Below are 12,081 nucleotides of genomic sequence, written 5' to 3' on the forward strand. Positions count from 1 at the left end.
GGCCTGTAGTAAACCCCTACCACCAGATCCCTCTCCCCCTGCCCTCCTTGAAGTTTGACCCACAGAGTCTCAGTTAAGGCTTCCTCTGGTCCTATTTGGAAGGTAGAACTGGTCAGGAGGGAGTGGCCCTTTTGCAGACTACAGAGGTTTTGGGCCCTAGTGACCATTGATGATTGATAGCAGTAGGGCAAGTGAGGGCATATACAACCACAATTGCTTGTCTCACATGCTTGCCCTGTCTCTTCTGCCTCTGGCCCTGGTGCATGCCATGGCCTACCTGCATCAGGTAATGGAGGTAGAGCCATGGCTGCAGCTGCCAGCATGTGAACTGTGCTGGAACCGCCCCGTGCCTCAGGCTGAATCCAGCCTACAAGGAACCTTGTGGTCCAGATCTATCTTGAGGCATAAGGCAAGTCTGACACCCCTGGTTTAAACTGCCACCTCTTTCTCTCTGTAAGTGTTTTGAGAACCATATGCTGTTGAAGCCTAAATATAGAGTTGCACCAAATTTAAGCTACTGTATTTGGAAATTTTGGCCTGTATCTGTGCAGTGACTATCTCATTTTGCCCAAATCTGGATTTGAGATCTCTGAGTGTTATCATGAGAAAAATAATCTATGTAGCATGGATGATATAATCAGTTCCAAAATAAAACCCACGGTTCACCCCCTCATTTCTTGTCCATCTGAAGAAGGGCTAATACGTGTCTAATTTTGGTCCCAACCTAGCATGCAACTTTGATTGGACTTTCTGGATTACACAATTAACTGCAGTGTTTCTTACATTATTTTTTAAAATAAACATGTAAAATAATATACAGTCAATAGTTTGACTAATATTTTATCATTGTCTTGCTATCTCTCAAACTGAATTTTATTTTCCAAAAGGAAATGTGTATAAAAATGGATTTAATTGATTCACTGTCTCCTGTATGTGTTGGAAATAAAATAACCTCTCTCATCTGTGGAGGACTTTACACTTAAAAGCTGAAAGGCTTTATTTTATGCATAGCATAGTAGCAGTAGGGTGTAGTATACCTGCATATTATTTGCAGTATTTCCTGGTATGCCATGAGGGATTAAATGTCAAAGCAGATACGTTGTAAGAACATTAATTTTAACCAGATACCTCTTGTAATTTTTAATTTAGTGAAATTGGCGAATGTAAGCTCCATCCAAGTTTGTTCCTTTTGCTTTTGATCCTGGGTAAGCTGTATCCATCTCCAATGGATGGCACTTATTCAGCGCTCAGTATGGCACCTTTTGTTCCTTTCATTATGAGGTAAGGTATCTGTTTCTGTAAGCTTTTATATGTTTTCTGGTGATTTTTCATGTAAAAGGAATCCTCTTTCAAGACTAGTTCTTCAGTTTATTTTGTGCTTTGAAGCATTCAGTCACCTGATAAACAGCTTATTAAATACTGTGTAATTTTATTTATATTGGAGGGAAAACCCTCTTTTATTTTAACATATAATTAACATAACATTAACTTCATTAAACTTTTTTATCTCATACTAATTCATCTTTTATATGCAAAGATCATAAAAAATTCTGTTTTACAGCATGACGAAAGTATGTGGTTAGCTACATTGTGTGTATATGTGAGTTTTTTAAAAACTTACATCTAAAGATGATATATAGTCACTGTTTGAGGCCATATACAGACATTCAGTTTCTCCTAGGAGAATCTTTGCTCTCCTACACAAAATCATGAATGTGCAGATGTGTAGGATTTTAGTCCCAGAGAAAAAATGGCTGCTCCAGGAGAAAAACTAACCTGGGAACGACCAGGATTAAATCATTTCCAGGAGAGTTTCTTGTGGGACAGCCAATGCCTATATATGCTGTGGCTTCTCCCAGAAGAGAACATAGTCCTCCAGCAACCTGGAAGCACTGGATGATCTCTACTCTTCTGGATCTCAGTATTTAAATGTCTGTACACACAGCTCTGGATAATTTTTTTCTACCAGAAGAACAAACTTGGGAGAAATCTCCCAGATTATTTCAATCTGTGTGTGCAGTCTGAGATACCATACTAAAGTATGTGGTGGGTGCATCTACACATGTGCTTTACTGTGGAGCTTAAGTAATTAGCTCCACAGTAAAGCATCAAGCATATTAGGGCACAGTAAAGTAACTCTACTGTAGGCTAGTATCGTCTCAGACAAGTACTATCTTACAGTGGAGTAGTTACGTGCATCAAAGTGCTCATGTAGACAGTGACTGGGGCTGGCTGGGGCACAAGGTTGCAGGGGGCTGCCTGCTGGCTAGCCCCACAGGGTAACACCCTTGTGCCCCAACCAGCCTCTCTGGCATGTTGAACTAGGGCAGAGCAGCCCTGAGCTAGCAGGCTGATCTACTGGGCTTCCTGACAGCCAGATCTGCTCAGCCCTGGCTCAAGGTGCTGCGGTTCTATGCGTCTGTGTAAATGCTGCACTTGGGAGAAATAAACTCCAGCATGAATCATGCCAGAGTTTATTGCTATGTGCTAATTGCACATCTAGATGCACCTGGTGTGTCTTAACTGATCAAGACCCTTATCCTAGTAAGGCAAAATAGTATGTTGCTGAACTTTGAGAAGTGTTTAGCTGCCGCAGAAAACTTAGTTCAGAGTGAACTTAGAAGTCCATTTAAAATACACATTAATGGTGATGTTGCTTTTAATCCACTGTCGGCATGTCTATATGAGATGTCTTACTGCGCAGTAGGCTAATCTGCTATGCAGTAAGGCATCGCCAGGTAACCTTTGCAGCAGCCACTGCGCACTAAATTAGGTTAATGTGTGGTTTTCTACTTCTTGTAAATCCATGTAGTAGATTGACTGCGCATTAGCTACTGCACAATACTGCTTTTGTAGATGCTGACTGGGAGCAAATTTTGTTCCCAGTTAGCTACACGGAATGGGGGGTCCTGGTGCTGTTTATCTCCCCCAAGGAGCCAGAAGCTGATCAATGCTGGGAAGATGTCACTCCGTGCCCACCCATCCTGGCTCTGTACAGCTCCCAGCTCCCCACAGGAGCTGGGAGCTCAGCAGTGCTAGGACTTAGGAGTTCCTGCTCAGCCAGGGGCTTGCCAGAAGCTGCCAGCAAGCCCCCACGCTGTGCAGGGATTGCCCACCCAACACGGGTTTGGCCAGGAGCTATCCCTCTTGTGGGGCAGGTGGCAGCAGCCCCCAACTGGGTGGGAATTCCCCACCCAGCAGGACCTGGCTGGGAGCTGTCCCACTTGGGAATCTCTGTCCCACCAGGGGCTTGCTGACAGCTGCCTCACAAACAGGACAATTCCTGGCCAGCCCCCTGCTGGGAAAGAATCCCTGCTGGGCACCAGATTCGCTGACAGCTGTCTATCCTGATATGCACAGAACCCAGAGAGCTCTATCAGATGCAGCAGCCGTTGATTCCCGGCCTAGTGCACATCAAGACCCCTCCCGATGTGCATGGGATGAGGAGACAGCTGTCATGAGCCCCATGAGCATCAGGACCAGCCCCTGTGTTCCCTGCCAACCCCCTGGCTAGCATGCTGGGGGAACCTGGGGCTCCCCCTGGTTGCTGCAGGGGGCCAGAGCAGGGTAAGAGCAGCCTTGTACCAACTCCTGTTTGTAGCAGATTTGTTCCCAACAGAGTGCACATGTAGACGTGCTTCGGGGAAGGCTTACTACTGCTCAGTAGGACTGTGTTGCATTAATTGCACATGTAGACAGGCCCACTGTCTTGTCTTGGTAAAATAACACTAAAAGGTAATTTGTTTTTATCTGGGGATTAAATTAAGATTTTCAACCCAGCTTTTTAGCTCCCAGGTCATGAGTTCTGGGTGGGTAGAATAGCAGAGGGAGAGAATGAGGTGGGGGAATAAGCATGAATAGTTTGGGAGCTAAGAGGAGAGACTTAGATGCTCTTCCAGATATGGGAAGATAGATTTTTGCTGTTCAAAATACCACCAATTAAGACTAGAAAGTTCATCATTAGTTCTGTTTTTAGAGTATTTAAACCAGTGCATATTTGTTTCTTTATCAAGACCTTGTGATTATTACTTAAGCTTCTATTTATGGCAAATAATAGTCTATAATTTATTTTTCAAAGCAGAAGTGGCATAGAGGTATAGTGTATGTGTATCTTACAGTGTCCCTTGTTTTTTGTAGGAATTAGATAATGTACCATCTGCTGTTTCTGTAAGCAAACTGTAGTAACAGTATTTAAAATATAAGCTATTTTAGCTGTACTCATAATATTTGCTGCTGTGCTTGAACTTCATGAACATTTTTCTCGGAGCCATCTAGCATTATCTTTATCAATTAAATGTATCCAATGGTCTGTTATTTTGTCTTTGTACAATATACTAGCCAATTACCCATCAAGAATGACGGTGGGGGAGGGGGCTGGGGAGGAGTGCCACGACCTAACACCCCATGCTGCCACTGTTCTGCCTCTTGCAGAGAGCAGGTCCCCTTATCCGATCCTCTGCATGGCTTCAGAATCATGGTGGCTCTCCCCCATCTTGGAGCACTCATATTGGCTGTTTCTTTCAGCCAGTCAGAGCATGAATAAAGCGTTATAGATAGACAGACAGACAGTCTTAGGCTTTTATAATATAGATTAGGCCATAAGGGACCAACATTTTTGGCAGCCATGCCACAAATTAGCCCCACATACTTCCTGAGTGCCATTCCAATCATCTTCCCCTACCCAATCACCTGTTCTGTTTTTGTGCTCCCTGCCCTATGCTCCCTGCCAGATCTGCTTCTTTGCTGTCTGCTGCCTGCCCAATCTGCTGTTCTCTTTTCTGCTCCCTGCTCTATCTGCCACTGTGCTTGTCTGTCCTCTCCCTTGTGCCAGACACAGATGCTGCCTGTGCCATTTTTGGTCTGTATGCTGCAGATTGACTACCCTTGAGCTGGACCATTGAAGTGTGGTAGGATGAAGCCCAGTGCTTTTCCTGTATCTTTTTTTACTGTTTCTTCAGATTAAGCTATTCTGATTTTCGTGTTCAGTTTTCATTCTCGTTTTTAGCAAGAAACGCCTTTCAGCAGTGTAAAGCTGCAGCACTGTAAACCTCTTTAATAACTGTTATGTATGTATTTTCATTATCAAGCCCTTTCATAGGGATGTGGTAAAAACATTTAAGAGAGCTGTATTACAAGAGACTTCCCTTCGTTTAACTCATATGGACTGCAGCGATGCTACCGTAGCAGTGGTATGGAGAGCAATAATTTTTTTTCCAAGTTTTTTTTCTCTTGGGATTGGCAGATACTTTAGAGTTTTAGAACATGAATCTAAGGATAGAGAAGACTTCTAAAATCTTTCAGATAAAAAATATCATCAGAATCCCCCCCAAAATATTTTTATTGAATCACTTCTGTACATTACATTCTTGGTTGTATGCTTGTGTGAATGTCTTAACTAGAATAATTTTAAAAAGTGTATGTAGACACCAGTTCTGAGAACGCAACAATGATTAGTACATTATATCCTGTGACTGTGCTTCAGCTGTGGTTTGCAGTAGTGGTTTCCAAAAGCACCTTTCTTCTTTTTTGGTTTTCCCCTTCCATGGGGGGCAAATAAACTAAAGCAGAACTCTCTCTTTTCTAACCACTTCTGATTTGCTTTTAAGAGTACAGTTGGTGATAAAGGTTATTGTGGAATAATCATTTTGAGCCAGGATTGAACAGCAAGTGCAATACTAAAGGATTTTATTCAACAATACACTAAAGTTAATCACCCTATGAATCTAAACGTAGCTGATTTTTAAACTTCTAAAAGATCTCCAACACAAAAAATAGCATTCATTTGTTGATCTGAGGGAATGGACAGAGTACTTGGTATTTTTGCAAGTAAATGGGCAGTTGCCTTAACAATGCTGTATTTGGTTGGAAGAACTCTAATTAGGCTTTTCAACAGTTTCAGTGCAGCTGAAGTGGAATTTTCCATCTGGTGGGAGTACAGTTAAGGTTGCTGTGACCGTACTGAAATGAATTGCACAATATGAGTAGGATTACATGCTACAAGGACAAATCTCAGTCTCCCTCTAGTACACATTTGCTACTCCCTGCTAAACTAGAACATTTAGAGTTCTATTACAAATATGGTGGTGTTTTCTTTCCCTGATATATTGTTTGGAAAAGAACACATCGATTCACAACTTATTACCTCACTTCTTAAAATTATTTGAAAGGTGTTGTTTTATAGTTGGCTGTGTCTACTTTACTGATTACGTTTTGGTACAATGGAATGTACAGAATGTTTTTGATGACTAAGGGGGACAATTTGAAGGTGATGTTCCAAGTATAAAATGAAAACACTGAAAAAAATCTATTTTAGTAAAGTGATCCAAATGTGAGTTACTTTTGTATTCATGCTCTCCTGAGTGACATGTTCATGAAATGTCCAGCGCTGAATGTTCTGGGGAGGAGTAAGATGGAATTGCTCCATTCATTTTGATACATATTTTAAAAGAGCTGAGAATCTAGCCTTTTATGCCATAACATACTATCCATTTTAAAAAATAACTTTTGAATCAAACTTAAGATGACACAAACCCATCTTAAACACTTTGAAAACACTTGGTGATTATACCTTTGGATATATAAACTATACATTCTACATTCATTTTTAACTCAGTGAAGCTAGTTTTGTTCCTGTGTTAGAGGCAGACTTTAGGTCATAGTCGCATTTACATACATTGCAATACAGAGCATTAAAGAAAACCCTTGTGGGTTGTGAATTTAAGTTTTACTTAAATCTTGTGGAGTTAAGTTTCACTAGAAATTAGAAGGATTTGCTAAAAAATTATAGCAGAGTTGAGGTGATGTTTTAGCCAAGTTGATCTAGGAAATATGTGGGAATGAAGAGCTTCCTCACACAATAGGAAGGGCCGTTTGTGCCCAAAAGCTTGTTTAACATGTCTCCCAGCTATTCACTTTTTCCAGTAAAAGATATTACCTCCCTCAAAAAACTTTGCTTCTTGCTAAAAATTGTTTTGAAATACACATAGGTAGTTGATATCATTTGGAATCTGGTGACTGTATCTTTCTGTAAAAACACGTGCTATTGTGACTGCTTAAAAAGTTGGAAAACTTCTACACAAGGCACGTGTTTCATGTTGGCAAGTGTGGAGCCATTCAGAGTTGCACTACTTGGTTCTGGTCTGCTCTTTTCCTCCAAGTTTTGTGTTGCTGTGTCTGAATTTTGAACATATTGACTGTGATTTTGTAATTAATATTTAAATATTTATTTTGATTTTGTTGTTGTTGTCCTTGGTAGACAGGGAATACTCATATGGGAAAGAAATAAAGTACATTTGTCGTGGTGAACATATGTGAGGAGAATAGAGAATATTGTCCACTGTTGTTACCAAAACACAAACTATGTAGGCCAGTTCTAAAATGGTGAGGGAGATTAGGGATGTCCATAAGCAATGAAACTGTATAGAGTTGGGAGGAAAGAGCAAGAGAATAGGGGTTTTTAAATTAAAAAATGAGGAGCACAAATCTAATCCAAAGGAGATACTTTGATTTTTTTTTTTCAAGGAGTTCATCCCTTAAACAAAATTTTATTTTAAGAGCAGGCAGTAGATGATATTTGGCCAAGTAATTTTACATCATCATCATGTCTGTGCAGGCTAGCTCTGTCCCTTGCTACTTGTACCTGATTTTATTTCTCCATCTTTATGATTTTACCTCTTTATGCACAAGTAACTGTTCTGAGCAGAGACCTGAGGAAGGGTTAAGTGGTACCCAAAATTTTGCCTTTATTTCTCCCAACATACTGTTGGTCCAATAAAACCTATCATGCACAAAAATCCTTGCCCCCTTACATTTTTTCTGAACCATCATGGATGCATCACCCCAACATTACTACCACATACAGTGCTTTGTACTGTTTGTGTTCCTTGCTAACTGTATCCTTATGTTGCCTCTACTTGCTCTTACGTATGTCAGGATTTCACTTATTGAAAGATTCCTTTTGTAAGCTTCAGGTGATTGAAGAGGTCATGGTGTGGCCAGATATGTCTCTCTTTATGCTTTCTACACTTCCTCCTACACTCCTGGCATCAGAGTAGCATGTTCTTGTGCAAATAGGCTAGTACGGAACCTCTGTATTAAGGTGATGGTCATGGTATAAAAATCTAAATAGAAAGGTGATTGTAGGTAAGTCACATGCAAAAGCTGTAAGATCTGTAACTATATAGCTTCAGTGGTTCAAACTACCAAAAAGATGCCAAAAGTGAATAAGGATTAGTGGTTTCCTGGGGTGCATGTTATTATTCTGCATGCAGGCTGTAGAATAAGCTGAGAAAGAGCCTCTAAAGAAGTCAGTTTTTAAGGTCAAGTCAATTAACCACTAATTAGCTGGAATTGACGAATGTTTTTACATATTAGCCTGGATATTCCAAAAACATACGTAGCAGGTATATGGACCTAAGTTGAGTTCAAACACACATGCAAATTAAAGCACATGCACGCACACGTGTGTGCGTACACCCCATAATATAAACAGGCTTGCATACACCTATACCATACATGCATGCTTGCCCCCTGTAATATAGACGTGGCCTTTGTGATATGAGTCCTTTTACATATACTTACATAATTTAATATTGTAGTAATTCACCACGTTCTGGATCCTTTGTTAACACAAAGATAGGCTGTTAGGAGCAAATCTGTTTTGAGACTTACTAGGCACTAAATCAGACTTGTATAGATGGTTTGGAATGTTCTGTACACGTCTTGAACAACAGTAACTTAAGAGTGAACAGGTACAAAATATCTGATTCGAGTTAGCAAGCATGTTCACTTTTAGAAGTTATATCAAAAAGTTGCTCACAGGTGAAGTAATCCTTTGATGTCACTTAGTCAATATTTAGTAAGCTATTTTAAGCAACATGATATTTTACTGCAACATTGTTTTGTATATTGAAATAATTACTTATTCCAGTTCTGGTAGAAATACTATTCTGAATAGTAATGCTTTATAATTAATTCTATAACTTAATTGCTTCTTTACTAGCTAAGTTACATAATAGCTCAAGTTTACTGTTTCTTGTTTGAAATTTAAGATGGCTTTCAGTTATGCCTTGTGTATTTATATATATTTACATATTTCCTTGCATACAATACACCCTAGGATATAATACACACCTTGTTTTTCAAAGACAGAAGAAAGAAAAAATGACTTTTCCTTCAGTAAATATGTAATTGTTAGGATTTCTTTACCAGGGCCCTAAAGGATTGACACAGTAGTTTGGCCTATATGGTATTGAGTGAACTTTATTAGTTAAACTTTAGCTGATATTAACGTTTCCTTCCCTGTAATATGACCTGGCAAGTGGCTCCGTAGGTGTCTCAGCAGTGACTGTCGGGGGAACTGTGCTTCAGGTCTTCTGTTGGGTATGTGATGATTTGGATCCTCTGTAGTCCAGTGGAGGATACAGCAGCTGTCTGTCTTTCTTGATCCAGATTCACACATCCCTTCCTTTGTGTAAATTAGTTTCATGTTCTTTTTCCTAATTGTCCAATCCCCTGGCACCAAGCCGCACATTTCTCACATGGTACATTAATCCCATTGTACTTGTGATCTTCTTTATTTATAGGGAAAGTGTTATACATTGCTCACCTAGCAGTCCAATTCCAGCACTTACTTCTTCCAGTGCCTTGTAAGGTGCTCTGTGCAATTTTAATGCTTAGTTCCGGGAAGGCCTTTACCCTTGCTAAGAGCCTTAGCACACTCAGTTTGCCTGCTACAGTAAGTAGTAGCAGCTAGGGACCCCAGTCTGTTCCTTGTGTATCTGTGCAGATTTGGCTTCACCTGAGCAACAGAAACTGCTCTTACTGCATTTCTTGTTTATATTGTGCACTCTAATTTCTACTAGCTGTTTTTTGGGAAAACGTGCATGTTATATGAGAGAAAATATAGTAAATATTCCCCTTTAATGGATTTTCTGGTTAGTAAAATATTTAATACTTTTCTGACTCTATGGTGAAACAAATTGAATTAGTTTGTTCCCAATTAATTAAACTGTAGACGTATTTACTATGGTGATATCTTCACATTAATTATGCTGTCTTGTCATTGAACTGATTTGTCTCCTCAGTTTTTATTCTCTTCAGTAACTCACAGGTGCCATTCCAGTTTCATCCTTGTTTTTCTATCACTTGTATTTCATCACCTTTTCCCATGTAGTCCCCTCAATTATAGGGTGATCATATGTTCTGGATTGGCTGGGAGAGTCCTGGATTTTGTAGACTGTCCTGGTATCCTGGCCAGTTGGTATAAATTGAAGCCAAAGTCCCAGATTCAGTTGCTACAGGCCGAGGCAGGGGCTGCTGCCACCGGTAGTGCCTGGCCTGACTCCTGCTGAGCAGCAGGTAGAGGCAGGGTGGCAGGTTGGGATGGACATTGCTCCTCCTGCCTGGGGTGGGGATCTCCTGTGGCAGGGTGGGAATCTCATTCTTGCAGTTTTTGGATTACTATTACTGTAACCTGTTTTTGTAAACCACTTATTTTATGTCTAAGCTTGGCTGTTTAAATGTGTTGGTAAGTGAACACTGTTGGGACCTTGTATTGGAAAATCTTCAGAGGAAGGATTGTGGACAGGAACCGACAATTCACAGTTCCCCTTGACTGAGCACCTCTGAAAATTATGTCTGTCCTTGAACTCTAAAGTAGCATAGCTCTTATTTATCTGATGCGTCCTTCTGGCTCTGGCTAAATAGTAATAAGACTTTGGCTATGTTTCATAAGTACTTTTATTTTTAAAAATGGCTATGGAGGTAAATCTGTACTACACTTATTTAGAGAAAGCTATTCCCCTGAGCTTTCTTTTGAAGTTTGAATGCTTATATTGCTTGCATGCTGTATTTTATGTAAATATCTCAGATTGTTTGTCAGAAAGTGCCTGAATCTGCTCGTGTTGAAATTCGTGGCAAAACTCCCATTGGCAGGGTAGGGACTGGGCCCAGTTCCCAGAGCAAGTAACAAAGCAACAAGGTCAAAACATAAAATCAGAAGTGTTTGTGAGTATGTAAAATATAAGGCCAGCATTCAAAAATCTGAGTGCACATTGGGCACCTAAATTTGTCTTTAGACACTTAAAACAAATGTCCGTTTTTTCAGATATTCTAAAGAATCAGAAGTCCCTTTGAAGTCAATAGGAGTAGAGCAGGAGTCTGAAATGACTGTGAGGTTTGGGGGCTGACAGTGACTAGAGACCCTAACAGCAAAGAAAACTGTAGAAGTATGCTCCTTTTCTCATGATGGTTAGTGCAGTGCATTTTGGAGAGAGACTTTTGCTATAATCTTTGAGAACTTGCAGTATGTTTTCAGAACTTTAAATGGGTAAGATATTTTTGTATATGTATGTTTTGTTTATAACCTTTTTAAAAAGAATATTCAGTTTCTCTCTCTGTTTTCTTTCTCACATGTACTTGTGGGTGTTGACTTACTACTTTGTAGTAGCTGAATGGTATGGTATAGCAATTAACTGGCTTTCTCCCTGCTAAATGCTATTGTACCCTTTTGAGCAATTGCCTGTAAAGATTTCTGTAGAGCTGCACAGCTATGTGCCCCTCCCTACCTTTCTGCCTTCCTCCTTGTGCTGTATTTTAGCAGATTGTGGCACCAACAGGAAACAGGATACCAAACACTGACTTGCCTGATTACAACTGCCATTTCAGAGAGAGAGTGATTTTTATCAACAGTCCACAGAACTTTTTCTATTTTCAGCGCAAGGGGAGAATTGGAAACACTCATAACTCTTCTACCATTCAAACAACAGTAGTTAGTTACTAATGTGAATTTAAAGTTTAATTTAAATTTCCATGTAAAAAATGTATACTTTTGGGGGGGGGGTGTCTTATGCTATTGAGTCCCTGGTCCTGGTCAGAGCTGTGGGTAGCTGCAATAATTTGGAATGTATGCTATGAGAAGAAACCATCCCTTAAAACATTCAGTTCTGGCTATAGATGTTATCTTTGTCCATAGCAGGAGAGCACACAAGCCTCCGTGGCTCACCAAAAGCATCCAGGAATGTCTCCTTGCTAAAAAGGAGGCTTACACCCAATGGAAAGAAGGGGTCATCACCAGGGAGG

The 12,081-nt window shown here is 40.2% G+C and overlaps 1 protein-coding gene across 4 annotated transcripts in view; it reads left to right on the forward strand.

The window, feature by feature from the left end:
• The window catches only part of THADA (THADA, armadillo repeat containing), a 291,659-nt gene that overhangs the window by 95,484 nt on the left and 184,094 nt on the right, over positions 1-12,081 (forward strand). For all 4 annotated transcript variants that reach the window (XM_019549394.1, XM_019549396.1, XM_019549397.1 and 1 more), the window contains exon 29: positions 1,150-1,281. In XM_019549394.1, the coding sequence (XP_019404939.1) occupies positions 1,150-1,281 (132 nt within the window). The remainder of the gene's footprint in view (positions 1-1,149; positions 1,282-12,081) is intronic.

This window comes from Crocodylus porosus, unplaced genomic scaffold (assembly GCF_001723895.1).
Source record: "Crocodylus porosus isolate Cpor-Errol unplaced genomic scaffold, CroPor_comp1, whole genome shotgun sequence".
Classification (NCBI taxonomy): domain Eukaryota; kingdom Metazoa; phylum Chordata; order Crocodylia; family Crocodylidae; genus Crocodylus; species Crocodylus porosus.